At 33.2% G+C, this 24,205-nt stretch overlaps 1 protein-coding gene across 1 annotated transcript in view; it reads left to right on the top strand.

Moving 5' to 3' along the window:
- Nucleotides 1-24,205, top strand: part of LOC103272976 (vacuolar protein sorting-associated protein 13B-like) — a 173,966-nt gene that overhangs the window by 25,100 nt on the left and 124,661 nt on the right. Inside the window, exons 5-10 of the mRNA XM_021718764.1 lie at nt 2,481-2,749; nt 9,928-10,023; nt 10,475-10,597; nt 11,190-11,327; nt 12,590-12,677; nt 19,108-19,299. Coding sequence (XP_021574439.1) covers nt 2,481-2,749; nt 9,928-10,023; nt 10,475-10,597; nt 11,190-11,327; nt 12,590-12,677; nt 19,108-19,299 — 906 coding nt within the window. The remainder of the gene's footprint in view (nt 1-2,480; nt 2,750-9,927; nt 10,024-10,474; nt 10,598-11,189; nt 11,328-12,589; nt 12,678-19,107; nt 19,300-24,205) is intronic.

Below are 24,205 nucleotides of genomic sequence, written 5' to 3'. Positions count from 1 at the left end.
AGGATGTTTTGCAGTTAACTTAAAAAAAAAAGATTAGAAGTAGTATACTCTAAAATTAAATGATAAAGGTATAGTAGGGTAAATATTAATACATAAGCCAGTACATAGTCATTTATTATAATTATCAAGTATTATGTACTGTACATATTTGTATGTGCTGTGCTTTCAAATGATTCAGAACTGCAGCAGATTTGTTTATATGAGCATCACCACAAATACATGAGTGGTGCATTGCTCTATGACTTTACTTATGATGGTTATAATATCACTAGATGATAGGAATTTTTCAACTTTCTTGTGTTCTTATGGAACCACCGTAAGTGGTCTGTTGTTGACTTAAACCTTGTTACACAGAGCATGACTGTATCTGTGATTCGCTGATAATGTAAATGTGGTTTTTTACCTACATTAATAATGAAGAGAATGATACTTTTTTTTAGGAAAATGATACTTTTTAGTTAAATACTTAATACTGTATATACATTTTCCCATTGAAATTCATGGAATTCCTAAATTTTATTACAAGACCCTAGATTAACATATACTATTCCAAAGGAAAAGAGTATTTTATGAAATTCTGACTAGATATCCTGGAGATGCTTTTTTTAATTTTCCATGCCCTGATTTATTCTTTTTGTAGGTCAGTGAGCAAAGATTTGGAACTTCAGAAGCATCATTCATCAAAATTCCTTGTATGTTTCAGTATTAGATAAAAATTATAATGACTGGTTTCTCAGATGTTTCTTAGTGACGTTTCTTTCGTTTGCTTCAAAAGCTCAAGTATTGACTACTCATGTTTTAATGGGTTAGACGAGAGTTTTAGAGTCCAGCTCTGTGAATTCAACCTGGTCATTATTAAGTCTGGAGTTGAAGTGATGTGATTGCTTGTTTTATAACAGAAATGATAGTGATAATGTTGAATTTGATATCTTACTGGGGACAATTAATAACAGGCTTTATTCTCTTATATAAATTTACATTTATATATTTATCTATTTATGGTGAATAAAAAGATATAAAGATTATGTAAAGCATTGTCTGGATTTGTAACTTTAACTTATTTTGAAGTACAATGATACTATATTATAGTTATTCTAGTTAATGCTTATCAAACCTTTTTCTTCCCAGATGAAAGAAGGTAAGTGGTCATAACTTGCAAATGTAGGATATTCCAGTGATCTCCTGCTACAAGAGTTTGAAAAGTTATGAAGGTTGTCTTAACAGAAAACCTGGAAAGATAGTATTTAAAGATTTAAAGGAGTATGTGTATTTATAGATTTATCAATAGAGAGTAGATATGCTTGAATCTGGTGGAGACTGCTTATCCTATGAATTTTTTAGAAAGTAATTTTTTTCTTTCTAAATTTCCATCATGATATACCTTTTTGTTTGTATTACTAGAATAATATTAAGGGACTTTGATGGAGTTTGTTTTACAAAGGTGGAATAAATTAACTAAATCTTTAGTTTGCCCAGTCACAACTAAATGAAATAGCTATAACATTTTTCATCTATAGAAAAGAAAAAAATACCAACATATCTTACCCACTAGTAAGAAAAAGGCCCCAGTGGCTTAAGCCTGTAATCCCAGCACTTTGGGAGGCTGAGGTGAGGGGATTGCTTGAGCTCACGGGTTTGTGAACAGCCTGGGCAACTTAGCAAGACCTCATTTTTACATTAAAAAATTAGTTGGGCGTGGTAGCACTTCGGCTACTCAGAACGCTGAGGCAGAAGGATCGCCTGAGTTCAGCAGGTCGACGCTGGGGTGGCCATGCGTCTGCCACTGCACTCCAGCCTGGGTGACGGAGTGAGACTCCCACTCAAAAAACAAGAAAAAGAAAAAGGTCTCAACAATATTATTTTCCTTTTTAAAATTATTTTTATTTTTTACTGTTAGTTTTCTTAACTAATACATGTGTAAGTTATCTCATTGTCACATTTCCTTTCATTCTTTGGGATATTTCTTTTTCTTGAGATTGCATTTTGCCTAGAAGCATTTGCCATTTGCATTTTGCCTAGAAGCATTTATTTTCTCTCCATTGGATGCGTCAGGAATTCAAGAACTTTTCTTGCGTCCTTTCTGGTATTATATTTCTGAGAAAGGTCAGTTTTTCAACACATTAGCCTTATTTTTGAGAGGTAGTTTTTTTTGTTGGTTTAAAAAATTAAATAGTGATGTTAAATAATTAATTTATTCTGTGTGTTTATTGAATACATTTAAAATTATGTGTAGTTGATAAACTATTCTCTGCATAACATCAATTCTAACCTTTTAAAGGAGATTGACACAGTACAACTTACAGAAATTGGTGAATGATAATGCTGAATTATTGGTTTCAAATAATAACTAATTTGTATGATTTGTTTCTATCTTATATTAGACAGAAGGATATGGGAGGAAAATTTTTAAAGAATGTCTGTTTTTAATTTTTCTTTCAATTGAATACTCTTGATTTATTTAAAATTATTTTAATTAATAGGTGCCGAAGATGAAACAAGAGTAGATATGCAGTACCCTGCTCAGTATAAAGGCCAAGAGTTGTATTCACAGCAAGATGATGAGCAGTCACAGGGATGGGTTTCTTGGGCCTGGTCATTTGTGCCTGCAATTGTGAATTATGATGATGGTGAGGAAGACTACCTTGGGAATGATTCTACATCAATCACGCATCAGCAAAAAGCCCAGACTTTGAAGGATCCTACTATTTCTATAGGATTTTACTGCACAAAGGCTACTGTGACTTTCAAAGTAAGTTTCTTTTCTCTTGCTCTTCATATCTCTGTCAATTTTAACGCTTAAATTTTGATTGTTAGTAAGATTCCAGCTTAACTAAAATTTGTTTTGTACTCAATAGATATAAGATAGAGTCCAACAATTCTTACTTAATAAAATTACATGTGTCCTTCATCTGAAACCTTTGCATTTTTGTCCCTTTTTATCTTCTTAGGCCTTCTCCACATTTCTTTTTATCAGCTTCATGGATATTGTTTTCTTTTACTTACTGAATCATTCAGTTTGCATGCTAACATGCTTAATATTTTCCTTAAAAAAGAAAGGCACATCAGTGATCTCCCTTGATGTACTCCTGCAAACTACTGTAGGATTGTTTATGTACAATTTGTCTCTTTTCTTACCTCTCTTTCATTCTTTAAGAATAATTTCTTATCTAGCTCCTCTTTTAACCATTTTTCAACAGAATTTAACATACTTTGACCACTGTCTCCATTAAAATAATGCATATAAAATATATTCTTTTTTATATAAAAATTTATGTAATACATAAAATATAAATTTTTATATTTATATTTAAACTAGAATTTATATATATTTATATTTATATTTAAACTAGAATTACTAGCACCTTTGATCACCCTATTTGTTCTTCTTTGATCATATTTTGCCTTCTCTTCTTCTCAAATATAACCCAACCGAATTTTGAGTTATTTTTTTCCCTGGATTTTTATATGCTGTTGCCATATACGGAGTACCCCTGAAGAGTATCTTAATTCATTCAACAAATATTTTTACTACGAGCTGTGGTCCAGGCATGGTTTTGTCTCTAGAGATACCAGAGTGAACAGATAGAAACCCCTGCTTCTTAGAACTTAAACTGATATTATGAATAAGATATGTAGTATGTCCACTGAGAATAAAGATTATGTAGAAAAATCAGATGGGAAGAGGAATGTTGAGTGCTTCCACTAGAGGTGAAATTATGTAATTTAAAATTGGTTGATCAGAGGAAGCCTTATTGTGAAGGGGATATTAAGCAATGACCTGTGAAAGAAGGCACCTTACAGATATGTGGAAACGAGCATTTCAGTAATACCAAATGTAAAGGCCCCAAAAGTATAAGGAACATCAAGGAAGCCAGTGGGGCTGGAGGACCATGGGCTAATGTGAATGTAGCATGAAATCAAATCACAGAGGAAATGGGGTTTGGTGCAGTTCATAAGTTGTAAAACTGTATAGAATATTTTTGGTACTTTGTCTTTTATTCTGAGTAAGATAGGATATTTTTGGATAATTTTTAGCAATAATTAGATGACCTGGGTTACATTTTAAACTGGAGTACCCTGTTGGCTGTAATGAAAGTAGATTATAGGGGTGCAAAAGCAGAAGTAGGGAAATCAGATAAATAGGACTGCAGTTTTCAAGCAAGATACTATAATGACTTGGAGTAGCGTGGTAGTAAGAGGAAGTAGTGAAAGTGATTGATTTTTGGATGTGTTTTGAAGGTCAAATAGGCAGTATATCCTGGTATCTTTTATTGTGAGACATGAATGAAATAAAGAGGATCTTTTCAAGTTTCTGCTCGCATGGTTTTTAATTTATTTGGATTGTTTAACTGCTTGAAATAATTTTCACTTAGTAATAAAGGTATACGATTTATAACTATAGCAGATAGCAAATTATACTTTAATATAAATATTCTTTAAAGACTTAACTAATTAATATTCAGTATTTTCTAACATGACAGAAGCTGAAAAACTATAGGGAACTATAGAGAATATGTTTCAACAGAAGTTTATGTCACAGCTTGATTGTTTTAAAATTTGGGCAAAAATGATAAAAATGTGTATATTAGCTGTGCTGTTTTAACACCATTATTTATTCTGAATTTTTCTACTGAAATCATGTTTGTAATTTAATTCACTGATTAAATTAAAAAGATGTGGATCAATTTTCAATATTACAACATGATAAAACAATAAAATATTTAAAAATATGAAAATCCAACTGTTGCCAACTATTGTTAGATATATTGTCAGTTGTAGATGATCAGAATAAACTATTTATTTTTAATATAAGCTTGTGAGAAAAGTTAAGGATTACTAGTTGGGTATTATCCTTTCTGGTGATTTTTACTTATGTACTTATGAATTTTAAATTATTCTGGTATGTTTCTATTAATTTATGAGAAGAATTGTATTTAATGGAGTCAGTCAGAATATGTATTTATGTACAAAAGTTTTATAGACTTTTTGGGCAGTATTTATCATTAGTCAATGTATCTTTTTAGAATTTTAGGACATTTATGTTTCTCAAAATTTTATGTAGGGGAAATATGTTAATATTTAGGAGGCTAGCATTAAAATTTATTGTTCAGCTTGGATTTGAAAAATGGATGGAATTAATTGTGTCTAATTTTTTGGTCAGAAAATAAGGTCAAGTTTCTACATTAGCATTTTGAACAGTTGATATTGGTCTACCAAAAATAATGCCAAATTGAATGTTTAATTTTTCTAATAATACTTAAAATTGTTCTTGTAATATTTGAGTCATTTTAATCAATTAATTGGTTTTTTCCTACAATAATTATAGCTAGCTGAAGGATGATCAAGTTTAAAAAATCAACTTTCCTTTTAAACATTTTATATTACAGAATTGTGCTTTAAAACAGCTACATTATATACACCATTACTAGAAACATCCTAGGAATAGGAGCCTATATTACACTAAAAATATGCAAAAATGTTATTATAAAAAATGAGAACAATTGATACACAATATGAAGACGATGTTGTACTTAAAAATATAACTGTTTAGTTCAGTAACTGTTATGTAGCCTAAGTTAAATATTGTTTTTTAAAAATATGAACTTTGACTTGCATTTAGATTTGAAGAATATATCTATCTCAAGAGTAAGGGTAACTAAAGCTTTGACAAACACGGGCAGAATATCTTTGTAGAAAAGTAACCTTTTTATCTTGAAATAATTTTAGAATTACAGAAGTTTCAGAGAGTATAGTTCCTAAGCAGTTTCCTCTTTGTTATGTTATTACAGTATATTTGTCAAAACTAAGAGGTCATTTCAAAACTAATGTATTACTGTGAAATTTTAAACTTTAATTTAATTTTGTATCTTTTTTCAAACCAGGATATCATATTGCATTTAGAATACTACCTTTTAAAAATAACTTAAGACCAAAAAAATTTGAATTATTTATTTTTTTGAAACACATAATACATTTAAGATTTCAGGGAGCAAGAGTATTTTCTTTTGTCAGCATCTAGATTAGTTCAGGCATACTTCAAAGATATTACAGGTTCAGTTCCAGACCACTGCAATAAAATAAATCGTGTGATAAAGCCAGTCACACAAATTTTTTGGTTTTCCCAGTGCATAAAAAAGCCATATTTGTACTATACTATAGTTTATAAAGTGTGTAATAACATGTAAGAAAAAAATCCCAACGTATATACTGTATTAAAAGGCTCTTTACTGCTAAAAAATGCTAGTGAACATCTGAACCTTCAGTGAGGTATAATCTTTTTGCTGAACGAGTCTTGCCTTGATGTTGATGGCTGCTGATGTGTGGTGATTGCTAAAGGTTGGGGTGACTATGGCAATTTCTGAAAGTAAGCCATCAATGAAGTTGCTGCATCAGTTTGCTCTTCCTTTCATGAAAGTTTTCTGTAGCATGAGAAGCTATTTGATAGCATTTTATCCCCAGAAGAACTTCTATCGAAACTGGAGTCAGTCTTCTTAAACCCTGCTGCTGCTTTATCCATTAAGATTATGGAATATTCTGAATTCTTTCTTGTCATTTCAACAGTGTTCCCAGCATCTTTCCCAGGAGTAGTTTCCATTTCAAGAAGCCATATTTTTTGCTCATGCATAATAAGCAGCTCATTATCCTTTCATGGTTTATCATGAGATTGCAGTGATTCATGTACATCTTCAGGTTCCATTTCTAACTTTAGTTATCATGCTGTTTCCACCACTTCTGCAGTTACTTCCTCTACTGAACACAACCTTTCAAAGTCATCCATGAGGACTGGAATGAAATTCTTCCAAAACTCAGTGAAGTTAGCATGGATATTTTTACCTCCTCCCATGAATCATGAGTGTTGTTAATGGCATCTGGAATGGTGACTCCTTTCCAGAAAATTTCTGATTTACTTTTCCCAGATCCATCAGAAGAATCACTATTATGGCGGCTGTAGCATTACAAAACCTATGTTTTGAATAATGAGACTTGAAGGCCAAAATTACTCCTTGATCCATGGACTGCAGAATGGTTATATTATATTAGCTGGCATGAAAACAACATCTCCTTGTATATCTCCATCAGAGCTCTTGCACAATCAAGTACATTTTCAATGAGCAGTAATATTTTGAGAGGGATCCTTTTTTTCTGAACAATAAGTCTTAAATGGCTTAAAATATTTAGTAAATTATACTGTAAATAGATGCACTGTCATTCAGGCTTTGTTGTTTCTTTTATAGAGCACATTTATAAATCACTCTGATTTAGCATAATTCTTAAGGACCCTATGGTTTTCAGAATGATAAAGGAGCATTATCTTCAACTTGGAGTCATCAACTAAATTAACAGGAGTGTCAGCCTGTCCTTTGAAACTTTGAAGCCAGTCATTGACTTCTCTCTAACTGATGGCATCTCCTCCCAAAAGAAGGCTGTTTTGCCTATAGTGAAAATCTGTTGTTTAGTATAATTACTTTCTTTCTTTTAAAAAATTTATTTATTTATTATAAAGATGTGGAGTACAATTCAGGGTTAGGTATACAAACATAGATCATGCAGGTACCCTTGTTTATGAGGTATGCCTCTCCTCCCCTAGCAGTTTCCCTCAACTGCCAGTCCCACCTGTTCCCCCCCCCCCCACTTTTCCACTACTGCCAATTGCTTTCTTATAGCATTATAATTGTTCAAGTTCACCTTATGAGTGAGAACATATGGAACTCAGGTCTTTGTTTCTGTGATAAATCACTGAGTATGATACACTCGAAATCCATCCAATTTGCTACAAAGTCCGTATATTTGTCCTTCTTTATGACTGCATAATATTCCATTGTGTAAATGTACCACGTTTTTTAAATTCAGTACAGCTTCGATGGGCAACGTGGTTGGTTCCATGTTTTGCTTTGTGAATAGAGCTGCAACAGACACGTGTGCAGGTATCTTTTCATAGAATAATTCGAGTTCCTCAGGTATATTCCCAATAGGGGAATTGCTGGATCAGTACAGTTACTTTTTTTTTTTTTTTTTGAGTTGGAGTTTCACTCTCTCGCCCAGATTGGAGTGCAGTGGCCTTTCCCATCTACTGCAGTCTCGACCTCTACCTGCTGGGCTTCGGTGATCCTTCCGCCTCAGCCTTCTGAGTAGCCGGAATTACAGGCACGTGCTACCACGTCCGACTGATTTTTTGATTTATTGTAGAGATGAAGTCTCGCCAAGTTGCCTGGCGGGTCTCCAACCCGTGGGCTCCGGCAATCCACTCACCTCAGCATCCCCAAGGCGCGGGATTACAGGCTGAGCCACCGAACCCGGCAACAACTTCTCTTAAACCTCATGAACCAAACTCTGCTAGCTTCAAACTTTTCTTCTGCGACTTTCTTAACTCTCTCAGCCTTTATATAATAGAAGAGAGTTAGGTCCTTGCTCTGGATTAGGGCTTCATCTTAAAGGAATGTTGTGCCTTGTTTGATCTTCTATCCAGACCACTCAAGCTTTCTCCATATCAGCAATAAGCCTGTTTCACTTTCTATCATTCCTGTGTTCAATCCCTCCCTCCTTCCCTCCTTCCCTTCTTTATTTTATTTTTCCCTTCCTCTCCCTTCCTCTCCACTCCCCCCTCCCCTCCTCTTCCTTCCCCTCCCTTCCCCTTCAGTAGAGACGAGGGGGATCTTACTGTGTTGCCCAGGCTGATCTCCAACTCCTGGCCTCAAGTGGTCCTCCCCCCTTAGCTTCCCAAAGTGATGATGTTACAGGCATGAGCCACTGCTTTTGGCCTGGAGTAGCATTTTAAATTTCCAGTAACTTTTCTTTTACATTCACAACTGGGTCAGCTGTTTGGTGCAAGAGGCCTAGCTTTGGCCTATCTCAGCTTTTGACATGTCTTTTTCACTTAGATTAATAATTTCTGGTTTTTGATTTAAAATGAGAGATGAGAAGTTTTCCTTTTACTTGAACACTTAGGCCATTGTAGCATTACTTGACCTAATTTCAATATTGTTTTGTCTCAGGGAATAGGGAGGAAAAGGGATTGAGATTGGGAATAGCCAGACAGTGGAACAGTCTGAACATGTATAACATTTACCAATTAAGTTCTCCATCTTATATGGGCATATCCATGGCATCCGAAAATAATTATAATAGTAACATCAAGGATCATTGATCACAGATTACCATAACAGATATAATCATAACAACAAAAAAAATGGAAATATTTGGAGAATTACCAAAATATAACAAGACAGGAAGTGAGGACATGCTGTTGGGAAATGGCACTGATAGACTTGCTTGATGTAAATTTGCCACAAACCTTCATTTTATAAAAAATACAGTATTTGCGAAGTGCAGTAAAGCTAAGAGCAGTAAAATGAGGTATACCTGTACTTGTCATGTAGGTGGCAATCAGTAAGTATTTATTTCCTGACTGAATGAGTCTATGAGATTTAATAAGAGACTACTTTGAAAATACATACCCTTGATTCTACCTCCCTCATAGGAATTAGAGTTTTGTTAAATCTGTTTGCATGTCTTCACAGTTTTCTTTTTTATTAGAAATAGTGAGAAGTCTTGAAAACAATTTAAGCGAAATGTTGTTGAATATATTAGTGAATGTAAAATGAATTGAAGTTATAATATATGTAAATTTTTGGCAGAATATATGAACTTTTTATGATTATGGGACAGTTATTGTATGTAGTGTTCCCTTTTTAAAGCAATATTAAAGAGTTAGAAAGTGGTATTTAAATTCTATATATAAGTTTAGACTAGCATAATTCAACCTTCATATCATGGATAATCTGTCACAGCTGTTTTTGTTGCACCTGTTTTCCTGCTTAATAATTAAATTTCCTGAATCTTAAAATTGGCCTTGTTTTCATCAATAATAATGACAGCTTATTGCCATTTAATTCTATTTTTGATTTACTTAATATTCTTATTTGTTAGCTCACAGAAATGCAAGCTGAGAGTAGTTATTACAGCCCACAGAAAGTAAAATCTAAAGAAGTATTGTGTTGGGAACAAGAAGGTACTACGGTTGAGGTAATCTTTCAACATTGAACATATATGCTTAAAATCTTTGGTTCTTTAAGTTAATATTTTATAAATACATGTTTTAATCATAAGTAGTATATTTTAAATTATGTTTATAGTTTTATATTTCTATTTTAATAGTGGTATTGATTGAAATAATTATTTCTTTAAGAAAGAGTTTACTATAATGTATATTAATTTAAAAAAATTTTTCGTTTAATTTGTGTAAGCTGGTATGAGTAGATTTGTATGTGCATATTAATGTTCATGAAGTGTATGCTTGAGGTACAAAGACAAGTAAGATGTTTGTTATTTTAATAGAATTTATGGTAAAAAAAAAAAATTTGGAAAGGCCCTAATTCTAAAGATGTTTAACTGATTTAAAAATTCTACAAGAAAAGCCTCTAACACTTTTATTAAATTGAGGTTCTTAGTTCTAATGTATCTTTTCTTCTTATAGGCTCTTATGATGGGAGAGCCTTTCTTTGATTGCCAGATCGGGTTTGTAGGTTGCAGAGCCATGTGCCTTAAAGGAATTATGGGTGTTAAAGATTTTGAAGAGAATATGAATAGAAGTGAACCGGTAAGTCAAAAATCTCCTTTTCCGCCTTCTTTTTGGATAGAATGAAGGGATAATGAAGTGCTTATTGAAGTGCTTAACCATGTAAAATCTGTCATACTACATATATCTCTGGCTTGAAAGAGGAGGTTTATTATTTCCTCCGCCATTTCCCTTGCAAGAAATTATAGAGCTCAGGGGAATTTAGAAAGTTGGGAGCAGTTAACTCCTGAGCAATAGTTCCACCAACTTTCTTTTTTTTTCTTTTTAAAAATTTTTTTATTTTTTATTTTAAAGATGTGGGGTATATTCGGGGTTAGGAATACAAATGTTCATTTTGCATGAACTCTTGTTGATGAACACCTACTTTCTAATTCATAAATATTTCTTCCTTTTTGTTTATGAAAGCTGCTTGAAGTTTCTTTTTGACTTGTTAAAATGTTCTTTGTCAGAATAGTCAATGAAAAAGGAGACACTATTCCTTATCTTTTTGTAGGACCTCACATTTTAGTGATTTCTGTTGACTAGTGAATGAGTGTCGTGAAATCAATGATTTATTTTGTTTAGTAGCTTAATGATTTTTCTTCTTGTTTCTAAGTTTTGCATTGGTTTTCAGGAAGCTTGTTTCTTCATTTGTGGTGAAAATTTGAGTACAAAAGGGTTGACATACCTTACAAATTCATTGTTTGATTACCGAAGCCCAGAAAATAATGGTATTCGTGCAGAGTTTATCTTGGATGCAGCTCATCATAAGGTCAGAAAATATATAGTTGAGTCAAATTCTAGGCTATGTTTGGGTAGACACATTGGGTGAATGCTTGTGATTGCTTTCTTTCTGCTCAGATAATATATTCTGATTGCTGTTTATTGAAAGATATAAAAATGTTTTGTATAGCTTATACATCTAGAAAGATTTGAGAAGGGTAAAGAGATTTTTACCTTTATATAGGATTTAACTATATTTTGTTTAGTTATGCCCTACTTTTAAAATAGTCATAGAGGAGGAAACATGTAGAACTACCTCTGTTAATTTTTGTTACTTTTAGGGTGTGGGAAGAAATGAGGAATTTACCTTTTTACTATGTATACTTTTCAGTATTTGAATTTTTCATGTAAGATTATACTGATATACTTATGAAATGTTAATATATTTATGAAATGTTAATTTATGAAATAAGTTAAAATTCAAATAGTTGCCAGAAGATTAATGCAATAGGATAAATAATGTAGATTTTACTCTTTTCATCAAGATTTACTTTCATAGTTAAAAGTAAAGAATTTAATGTTGACTTGCATAATTAACATATATTTAGCAAAGTTCTGAGTACCACATGTTCTCACTCATAAGTGGACCCTGAGCAATTATCATAATAGTATAAGAAAGGGATTGACAGTAGTGGGAAACTGCCGGGGTGGGGCATACTTCATCATTAAGGGTCCCTTACCTCAAACCAGGTGAAGGGGGGACCAAATTGAGGCCCAAACTTTACCTGTATAATGACCATTTGTATACCTCACCCTGAATTGTACCCCACATCTTTAAAATAAAAATTAAAAAAAAAAACATTCTAAGACTATAAAAAAACAACAAATAGACCAAAAACATATATTTAGAATATTTTAGTATGCCTTTGGTGTTTGAACTATTTCATATATATGTACTGAAGTTTTTAAGCATTAACTCTATTTAAAGAGTATACATTATTAGTTTTGTTATAGTGATACAGGTCAAGAATGTACTATCTCCTTCATTATAGGTATTCATTAACTAGACATTATTGATAAAGTGGTCAAAATGTCTAGTAGAATTATAGATGCCTTTTTGTGTGGTTTGTAGTAGAGGCAATATTACTTTTCTTAGAAGTGAATTCTTTGAATAACCTCTGTTCTTTAGTTTTGGTAATCCTTTGTGTTGGTATATTCTGTATAAGGATATGTGTCTGATTTGTCAGACGTTTTAAACTCAAAAGTTTCTTTTATGCAATGTTTGTTCTGTTTGCATTGCTTTGTTGGCAGGAGACCTACACTGAGATAGCTGGAATGCAGAGGTTCGGGGCTTTTTACATGGATTACCTGTATACAATGGAGAACACTAGTGGCAAAGGTACTGGTTTCTTTCCTTTATGTTTGCCTTTCCTTGAATAACTGAACAAAGGCTTATTCAGAATCAGTTGGTTCTTGATTGGTTGTACTGTTATATAAGATTTACCATACCGTTTTTTGTGGAGTGGTTTAATTTTTTTTGTGTATGTGTGTAAAGATGTAGGTTACAAGTCAGGGTTAGGTATATGAGTAGTTATGTGCAGGTGAAGTTGTCCTCACTCCCCCTGGTTTAGGGTTAAGTACCCTTAGTGATTTTAATGTCATATTAGAATTTTCTTAGATTCTTGACATTTTGAACCTTTCTTCATACAACTGATTGAAAACATTTTATATAACAAATTAGAATTAGTTACCATATATACCAAATATTAAAATTTTGATATATCAAATTTTATTATATTAAGTTGTAATAAGAATAAACATTACCATTTCTATATTAAATTCATTTTGAAGGTATCTTTTTTAATCAGGAAAATAGAAAAAAATCCTCCAGAGACTATAAGTGCATATGTTTTATTATTTCATTATGTACTTTTTAATATTATTTTCTTTTTTAGGAAGTAAATGATATTTTTTTGAAATTTCACTATTTGATATGTGCATATCAATATGCAGTGTTGAATTTTTTGAGTCTTTTTTTTTACATTGAATGTTTAGTGAAAATAGGTTCACAATTTTTTGGTTAAATTTTATTATTTAATTTAATTTATTTATTTAGCTTGAGTTGGAGTCTCACTTGGTTGCCCAGCATAGTCATGGCTACTGCAGGCTTGATCTGCTGGACTTATGCAATCCTGCCTCAGTCCTCCAACTAGCCCAACTACTTTTTTCTTAATTTATTGTAGAGACTAGGTCTCACCATGTTGCCCAGGCTAGTCTCTGACTCCTGAGCTCAGCCAATCCTCTTGCCTTGGTTTCCCAAGGTGCTGGGATTAGAGGCATGAACCATCTATTTAAATAGGTACTCAGCTATTTAAAAAAGTGATTTCTGGCTGGATGTGGTGGCTCGAACCTGTAATCCCAGCACTTTGGGAGGCTGAGGCGAGAGAATTGCCTGAACTCACGGGTTCGAGACCAGCCTGGGCAGCGTGGTGAAACCTTGTCTCTACAAGTCAAAAAATTAACTGGGTGTGGTAGTGCGTGCCTGTAGTTCCGGTTACTTGGAAGGCTGAGGTGGAAGGATCACTGGAGCCCAGCTGGTCGAGGCTGCAGTGGCCGGGAGCGGCCACTGCACTCCAGTCTGGGTGACAGAGTGAGACTCCAACTTTAAAAAAAAAAAATGCCTGCGCCTTTGGGAGGCTGAGGTGAGTGGATTGCCTGAGCCTGCGAGTTCGAGACCCGCCTGGGCAGTGAGACCTCATCTCTACAATAAATCAAAAAATCAGCCGGGCGTGGTAGCGCATGCCTGTAATTCCGGCTACTCGGAAGGCTGAGGCAGAAGGATCGCCGGAGCCCAGCAGGCCGAGGCTGTGGTGGCCAGGAGTGGCCACTGTACTCCAGTCTGGGTGACAGAGTGAGACTCCAACTCAAAAAAAAAAAAGGGATTTCTGTGAGCTAGGTGATATGTTAAGTCTGATAAATGCAAAGAAAACCAAAGAGTCAAAAGGAATTGTCGAACTAGGTATTTTAATAAATGAGTCTAATGTAGTATATTAAGAATAGTATAGAGAGCTAGAAGAGGTTTAGGTAAGGAAATGACAACTTTTGTTTGAGGAGTTGAAGATGTCTCAGAGGAGTTGATCTTGAAGTGTTGTGGTTTTTTTCTTTCCTTTTTTTAATGAAGAGAAACGGAAAGAACAGTGATATTCTGCCTTCTTCTTTTGAAATGATTTCTGGATGTTGGTATTTTCTTTGGCCAGTTCCTAATTTTTTTCCTAAATTCTCTCCTGAGGCAATCTCAGTCTTTTCCATGGATTTGAGTACCTTCTATATGTTGTGAATATTTGAATTTGCATTTCTAGTCCAAACTTCTTAAAGGTTTCTAATTAAATATCCAGTACATACTTGACATTCTCACTTCTGTGTCTCACAGAATATGTCTGAAATTGAATAATTGAATAGTGTCCCCATGATCACCTACTACCTCTGCTTCTCCTCTGTCTTCAGTCTCCTTTTCTTGGGAAATTGTTCTATCATCTTCTATTTGCTAAGCCAGAAACCTAGGAAGCATCATGACACACTGTTTCCTTTTCTATTAGCAGTTTTGTCAAATTTTACCTCCAAAATGTTTCTTGAATCCATCCACTTCTTGTTGGCTTCACTGTTAGCACTCTCATCCAATCTACCTTTATGTTTAGCTTCTAACAGCTTTCTTACTGGTCTTCTTGCTTTTACTCTGGCCCTTCTATGATTTGTATTGCAATCGCATAGGTTTAATACTCTGCTTGAAAAATTCACAAGTCTTGCCTTGTTTTATTTAAAAATAACATTTAAATAATTTACCAGTTTCTGGTCTTGAGTACCTTGGTGGATATGATAACTATCAAGAAAACTAGAAATGAGAAAGGACAGTTTTTGGAGGAAAAGATGAGTTTTGAGATACCTGTGGACATTGAGGTATAAATGTTACTTAGCCAATTAGACATATGAAAGTACAGCTCACAGGATATTGCAGGGTCCAGTGTATTTGAGAGCTTGTAGTGTTAGCTCTGTCACCTGGAGTTCATGGGGCTGATTCATGGAAAATACTCGAGAGGGAGGTGTGCTCAAGCACAAACCACTGCCCACCCTGTGAACAAAGGAAACAAGTTTACATCAATCATCACTGAAGAGGTGATGCAACCCAAAGCAGCTGTTATCAGTGGGACTCTTTCAGAGGGGATGACCTAGAGTTGACTACAGTTAGGTGCTTAGAATCAAGTGTGGACTTTAACACAAAAAGAAAATTCCCCAGAAATCTAACTATGGTCTGAGATTAGATCATTCTGTAGTCAAATCCTTGGAGCCTATTGGTCATTTTCCTTTGACTGATCCTCCCATTCAGAGTTAGAGGACCCTTCATGAAAGCATGAGGGCCATTTTATTATGGTAAATGAAATCCATAATTGTTCTCAAAAAAAAAAAAAAAAAAAGGAAATACAACTCGCGAATCTATGTTCTAAGACCTTTGCAAGTTATTATAGTATTGTAGTTGCTGATTGTAAGCTGGTAGGTTTTTTTCTTAAGTATGATGTCTTATGCATGTGCTGTGGAATCAGTGTCTTGTGAGGAAGTGGGGTATAAAGTATGTTCTTTCTAGTAAAGGAAACTTTGCATTGAAAACATTTGTATATATGCCTCGCCTGCAGTTTTTAAAAGATAGAAACATAATGTTTCATTTATATATTTCTTTCTGAAAAGCTAGCTGGTAGGTGTTAACTTTTGAGGTTTTCATATTTTCTGCATCTGTGAAGAATGTACAGTGTTATAAATTTCATAGTCCTTAACTTTTCTTTTTAAATAACATGCTGGAATATAACACACATATGAGAAAGTTCTATACATTTATGTACAGAATAGCAGAGATTTATAAAATGAAAACCTGCATATTTCCCACACACACCAAAAAATAGGACATTGCTGATAAACCTCTTATGTGTTTCTTTTCTGCCATATTCTTTGTTCTTCACTGAAAGAGATTGCTGTTCTGAGCTCTGTAGGAATCACTTTCTTGCTTTTGGTTTGCCACTTACACATTTACTTTTTTAATCGTGCAAGCTAATTTTTTTGAACAAATAATAAAATCTCGCTTTTAATTTCTTATGACAATCACAAGTTAAATTCATTCACTCAATAATATGTTCACATATTTCTTGCTTTTATGTTTCTCATTGTGAATCTATGTCCACTTATATAGTGATGATTATGATGGTGATGATAATAGCTAATGTTTGTTGATTTTTAAAGGCAAGATTTGGTTCTAAGCATTTTACATGTCTTAGCTTATTTAGTTCTAATAATAACCCTGTAAAATAGATAATATTATCCCAATTTTACAGATGAGGAGACAGCCCTATATAGGTAAAGTAACTTTACCAAGATCAACATACATAGTTTATGGGATCTGTATTCAACCATTTGTACTCTAGAGCCTACTTTCATGACTACTCTGTTGATTTTTCTTTCTTTCTTAGATTACTTGAAACAAGAAATTTGTAGAATTTTTAGTATTTATGAACTAGGAGAAGTATTGAGTTCCTTTAAGAGGATACTTGTAAATACTTGATTTAACATTATTGATTTATTGTGACTTGACATTTGTTTCTATAGTCTACATTATCAAAAATGCCCTAACTTTTTATCTAACTATCTAAACACAGATTGAATCAATGATTTCATAAAGTTTGTAGTGAATCCTTCAAGTTTGAAAGTAGATTTGAATTTGTGTTTTAATTCATGATGGTATTCTTATTAATGTCAGAATCTAGTAAATGCAGTAATGAAAGACCTTGTTTTATTTATTTTTGTTGTAGTCAATAATGTAGTAGTACTTTGCCTACTTTATACTATGGCATATACAAATTCATTTATTAAGTTTTCTGTGCTGCTGTTTGAGATTGATGATAAACATCTTTTGACAATTATTTTGTTATGCTACTTGAAAGCAAATAATGTTTTGAAAACTAAATTGAAATATTTCTTATTAATGTAACTGTTGAAATATTTGTTGTATTTTTAACTACTGCCTTTCTGACCTTTTCTATATTAGGGGATTATTTTAAATGTTATGGACATGTTATGGAACTGAAATTGTAATCTACAATAGGAAGATCAATTTTATAGATATAGTAAGAGAGAAAGTTGAAACAAGTTATTGAATTGAAGGTCAGGAATGAGAAAGTCTTGACTCTTAATAAGAGTAACCAAACATTCCAGGAGGCTGGAGTGGCCAAACACATTGAGATTGGGCACAAGTAAATGCCTTGCTGAAAATACATAGCTAAAAACCAGTCACACATTACATTTTAGACAAGCCACTGGTATCTAAATGTAAACTGCATTATATTCAGTTTTCATGATAGGGTGCATATAGATAGTCTATTGACCTCTCTTATTTTAGAGAATATTATAAGTCTAAAAGAAGGGTCTTATTATAAAGTGACATGTGTTTAGGAAGCTGAATATTCCCTGAAGGACCCATAGCAGAACATTTTATTTTACTTTTCAAGTTTCTTGATTTGTAAACAAATTTCTTGTGATTATTTTCAAGTTACCTCCTTCTGTCTAACATGTAATCTGAAACCTGCAGTGGTTTTAACTATGAAAAGTAATGGCTTTTAATATGAATGGTATGTTATTATGCCTCATTTCTAATGTGAGTCAGTATTAATTATGCATATATAAAATATGTATAAGATAAACTTTGTATGTTTTATTTGATAGGGCATATAAGTCTTTTTGAACTTACAAATTTTTACTTCTAAAAATATATGAATAATAAATTTAATTCATTACTAAATTGCCTATACTATGGAGAATAAAGATTCATCTGTGTTCCTTTGTGTGAAATGATTGAAATGAATCTTTATTAAAGTTATTGGAAAGTGTAGAGGCAGAATTTTTGTGTTTAGTTAGACCTTTCTAGGTTCTAAAAGTAATTAAATGCTGGGAAGTCTTTCTTTTTTGTTTGAATAAATAAAATGAATCTAAAAATTAAAAATTATTGTTTGTTATCACTTATAATAATGAATTTATATATAAAAGTCACATCTAATTGTGTGTTCATAATAGATAATAAGGAATACCTGTTGTTAGAGCCACAATTTTCTCTTGAAAGTGAAAAAGCAGGATTTATTGAGAGAACAGAAAAACTCCCACAGTAGGAGGGGACCCAAGAAGGTTGCCCCATAAGTTTCTTTAGAAAACAGAATTGGTTCCTTTTCAGTATATGAGCAGTTGAGAGAACTAGGGGATAGGATTCTGTACTGTGGAGCATAGCCATAATAGTTTTATTCTGAAAAAAGTTTAAAGCAGGTAATACCCATTGTTTGTTTCCATGGTCTTTATAAAACTTTCAAGGCATCCTGTGAATGTATTTACTTAAACAAATTCATTTTTAATAAAATTTCTAATATAAAAATTAGTAGTAAATTGTAGCTTCCTCCAAAGTTCTCTTTCCCAGTTAAGGTAGTAGTATTGTGTATAGGATTCCTGGAAATGAGCCAATTAGATTATATAGAATAATTATTTAGAGTGATAGTTTTGACATATCACTTCTTATAATATTAAGTAGATAAGAGCAGTAATTGTTTTTTGAATCAATTGCTTTTATCAATATTTTATCATCTACATAGAGGAAAATACAGAGCATCAGGGGTCTCTGTGTCCTGCTGATTGAGAATTTGTTTTAAGGCATTAAACTACAAGTTAAAAAGATGAGAGATGAGTAGTATTAAAATATGTATTTGTTATATCTAATTGATGCTTAACATATAAAATTTGACTTCTTATAGGTTCTACAAATCAACAAGACTTTTCTTCAGGGAAAAGTGAAGATTTGGGAGCAGTCCAGGAGAAGTCTACCAAAAGCCTTGTTATAGGTCCTCTTGATTTCCACTTGGATAGCAGTGCAGTACACAGGATTTTGAAAATGATTGTGTGTGCCTTGGAACATGAATATGAGCCTTATAGCAGGCTAAAACCAGGTTTGTTTTCGGATTAATTCTGAATCTGTTACAGTTGATTTGAATGACTGTGTAATCCAATATGTCCTGTTCTGCTAATTTTCCCTTTTGTCTGCAAAGACTTTTTTTTTAATAATCAGTTGTTAATTTAAAGAATATATTTGTGTGTGGAAGTTGTAGGAGAGGTCAAGATTTGGATGTCATTTGCGTAAGTATTTTATTTGTTGGTATTTGTCAGTATTTTATTGTCATTCCTTTTTGATACGCCTTCTAGTGTACTTTTTTCATAATAATGGATTGAAAGGGGCCTGCGAAGAAGTTTGGTTCCGAACTTACCAATTTAACATTCAAGAAAACTTAGCTGCTAATGGTAAAAAAGAAATTGCTATACAATTAACTTTTTCTACCTGATGCATGGTTTGTTATAATTTTGTAAAATGCAAATTCTTTTTTATGGCAATAAAGCATAATGAGGGAATATAGGGTAGTAATTAAAAACTCAGTCTATGGAATAAGACTGTAGTTTGAAATTTGACCCCCGCTTCTTCTTATCCTTCAGAAGTTTAATTATAACATTTTTGATTTTCTGTTTATCTCTATAATGAGTTTAGTTATTGTGAAAGAGCAGGCTTACTGTCTCCCCAAGAATAGACATATGCTTTTTTACATAGTAATAGACATTCTTATTATAGAAATAAAGACTGTACATTCAAGAGGTACTCCCATGACGAGGTTCTGGCTACTGGGATGGTAGCAGAATTTCATTGGAAGTTTTGGGCCATGACTTTAAAAATGAAAGAGCAGACCTTCCTCCTTTTCTTCTTCCTTCTGACTGGAAGGTAAATATAGTGCCACGGGCTGGACCTACCATCTTAGGCCCTGATTTTAAAGCTGTATGTTTTAAGGTTGATAGAGTTGCAAGATTAAAAAAAAACTAGGTCCTCAGTACTGTGTAGCACTATGTCAGCCCTGGATCCTTTAGACTCTGATTGTTGTGTGAAAGAGAAGAAAACTTCTGTTTTGTTAACGTTTATATTATTTTACTTTTGTTTCAACAACTTTACTATTTTCTTAAGTGATACACTATTGGGACCTACTCCCAAAGATTGTTGTTAGCACTAAATGAGATAGTGCATGTAAAAGCACTTAACACAGCGTGTAGTAAGTGCTCATATGTTCATCCGTTCATTTTTTGCACCTTTCTTGAATGCCTAAGAGTGTCAAACACTCTTCTAAGTGCTAGGATAGTATGGCAAATAAAACATACAAAACCTTTGCCCTCATAGAGCTTATATCTTTGTGGAATATACCAGTAGTAATCAAGTAATGATATCATTTCAGTCATTAATAACAGCCATGAGGAAAAATAAACAAAGATGTGGGGAAGACTGCTAGAGTTAGGGGGAGAGGACAACTGTTTTAGTAGGGAAGTTAGGAAAGTCATCTGTGGAGAGTTTATATATGAGCTAACCTGTGAATGATGTAAGGGAAGTAAGTCGCAGATGTTTGTGAAAAGAGGGTTTATGTAGACAAGTTCAAGAGTCTTGAGGTAGGAACAATTTTGACAGATTACAGGGATAAAAGCAGGGTAGTATAGCTGGAGTACAATAAATGTTGGTAAGTCAGAGAGGTAAACATAAATCATTCTGTCAGGCCTTAGGGACCAAGGAATCTGAATTTTGTTCTAAATGTGATGGGAAATTATTAGAAGACTTTGAAAAGAAAGTTACTAACTTATTTCAGTAGTAAAGAATAGGGTCAGCATATGTTGTTTATTTTTTTAAAAGTTGAGATTTTTTTCTAGTTTTACCTATACTCATTTGTGTGTGTCTGTGTGTGTGTGTGTTAATTTCTACACAATTTTATCACCTGTTTAGATTTGTATCATTACTTCCACAGTCAAGAAAATGAATAGTTTCAACACCACAAGGATCCTGCATCTGTTGCTCTGTAATAATCACCCATCTCCCTACCATGTTCCTCTCTCCTCCCTTATTCCCAACCCCCAGAAACTGTTAGTCTTTCATTTCTAATATTTTGTAATTTGAAAAATGTTATATAAGTGGAATTGTATAGAATGTAAGCTTTTGGAATTGGCTTATTTTGCTAAGCATAATTCCTTGGAGGATCATTCAAGTTGTTGCATGTATCAGTGATTTGTTTCTCTTTAACTGCTGAGTAGTATCCCACTGTATATATGTACTACAGTTTATTAAATCATTCATGTGTGGAAGGACATTTGGAATTAGTGCAGTTTTGGGCTATTACAAATAAAGCTATCCTAAACAATTGTGTACTGGTTGTTATGTAAACATAAGCTTCATTTCTGTGGCATAAATGCCCAGGTGTACAATTGCTGGGTCATTTGGTAGTTGTATGTTTAATTTTTTTTTTTTTTAAAGAAACTAAAACTGTTTTCAGGAGTGGCTGTACCATTTTACATTCCTATCAGCAATGAATGAGTGATCCAGTTTCTTTACATCCTCCAAGCATTTGGTGGTGTCATTGTTTTTTATTTTAGCCATTCTGATAGGTGTGTGGTTTTAATTAGCAGTCTACAATCATTCATTGATTGATTGTAAGTTTAAGTAATTCCTTAATGACTAATAATATTGAACATCTTTTCATGTGCTTATTTGCCATTTCTATTTCTTCAGTGAAATGTCTGTTCATGTCTTTTGTCCATTTTTAAAGTTGGGTTTGTTTTTTCCAAAAATTTTATCATTTTTCATTTTCTACATAAGTTTGTCATTCATTTTGAATTAGTTTTTTTTACAAAGGGGTGAGGTTTCGTTAGAGATTTATTTATTTGTCTCTGGATATCCAATAACTCCAGCACCATTTGCTGAAACAGTTGTCCGTCATTTGAGCATATTTGTGTGTGTCTGTTTCCAAGTCCTCTTGTTTGTGTTCCATTAGTAGACCTCTGAACTTTCCCTCTGTTGATACCATACTGACTTGGTTACTGTTGTTCTATAGTAAATCTTTATGTTGCGGGAGAAGTTATTCATTTTGATTGTGGAGGAATATTTGCTGAGGCTAGAAATAATCTCATTATAACTTTCATTAGCGTGCATCTCTAATGGAGTATTGGCTTGACTGTTTTAATATAGGCATCTTGACATAATTTGTTTTCTTATGTGAAAGTCCAAGATAGTCAGTATTACAGAGGAACAATGTTTTATGAGGTTGTCTTAGACCCAGATTCCTTATGTTTTGTTGTGTTACCATCCCTTGAGATATGCCTTATCTGCATGGTCAGTGTTTGCTCACCACTCAACACTGTAATTTTAATCAGGAGGGAAGGGTAGGTATGTAGTCTCATTTTAAGGACACGATTCTATCATTCCATTGGTTGAGATAGTATTATGTCCCCACATCTAACTACAAAGCAATCTCTAGAAGGAGTCCATATACCTGACTTAAGTTCAGATAGTTTTATTTGCTAAATGAAAGAAAGAGACGATGAATACTCCAGTTGGCAATTTCTGCCATAGTATCATTATGCTTATCTCTCTCTATATATCTCAAATCTTTATTTGAAGATTTGAAGCAGCGTATCATTTAAAAAATGTGATGTATAAAGCAAACTATAAACTGATTTTATTTTAATATACATGCAGTCCTCACTTTGCTTGGTAGTTGGAGACTATAAAAATTACCACAAAGGGATCTTAATGGGAAGAATTAGAATTGTTCAATCTTTAGAAATTTTTGTCAAAACACTAAAAATTCCTTTACTGTTGGTTATAAATGTATAGAGAAAGGAAAAAAATAGTAAAAGGAATAGTACAAACTATTAAGATATTTTATTTCTTTGAAAAAACATGAGTTGTTTGAACAATTGCTTCTTGTATAACTTAAAATATAGGATGTCTTTCATATCCCTTAGCAAATTTTTATACTCCTTTCTAAGTTTGAATAAGATTTCACCATTCTGTTCTACACACTTTCAATGCCGTGAAAACTTCTGAAAGTTTCTTTAATGGGAAGTATTTTGCTTTCATCACTTCTTCTGAGACATCTTCATCTTTTTTATCACAACCCCTTTTCTCATCTATGTTGATAAGTCTGCTATATAGAGTCTTTAAAACGGTGCAGTGCTGATAGTCCCACAGTCAACTGTTTCTTTTGTCACTCCATTTATGTTCTAATCCATTTATGTTACCAGTTTTTGCTTCTTCCCTGCACTTTTGTCTTTGGTAATCATATCTCTGTTTAGACTGTTGATTTTTATAAAATGTCATGTGGGATTATCAGTGCTAAATAAGGAGGCAACACAGCTACATGTTTTGCTGTCTGTGCATGAGCCAAATAACAGATGTGCGGTAATCAGTTTCTGAACCTGACAGAATTTGAAAGAAGTGACTTGGTTGGTCATGGATCATGACGTGCATCAATTATTTACCTAATGATCTGTAGACTGAAGAACTAGTTGTTTGTAATTTATGCAGTTACCCACAGTTAATATACTGTGATAATTGACATTTGAACTATGTTGTGTGGGAACTGGTATTGTTTAGACTGTGGTAAATGAAATTCTTGCATATCACACCTACCCCCTTCAGCGAATACCAAAATCCACTTGTCCCTTATATTAAATGGTGTAGTATTTGCATATTACCTACACACATCCTCAGTATCCTTTAAATCATCTCTAGTTTACTTATAATGACTAAACAATGAAAATGGTATGTAAGTAGTTACTATACAATGTTGCTTAGAGGATAATGACAAGAAAAAAGTCTATATATGTTCAGTACAGATACAATCATCCTTATTTATTTATTTATATTATAAAGATATGGGGTACAATTCGGGGTTAGGTATGCAACTGTTGATTATGCAGGTACTCTTGTTGATGAGATATGCCCCTCCCTCCCCTAGCAGTTTCCCTCAACTGCCAATCCCACCCCTCCTCCCCTGA

This window comes from Carlito syrichta, unplaced genomic scaffold, assembly GCF_000164805.1.
Source record: "Carlito syrichta isolate Samal-C Ts95f unplaced genomic scaffold, Tarsius_syrichta-2.0.1 Scaffold313421, whole genome shotgun sequence".
NCBI classification, from domain to species: domain Eukaryota; kingdom Metazoa; phylum Chordata; class Mammalia; order Primates; family Tarsiidae; genus Carlito; species Carlito syrichta.
The sequence above is the reverse complement of the archived record's forward strand: the minus strand, read 5'-3'. Positions and strand labels throughout refer to the sequence as shown.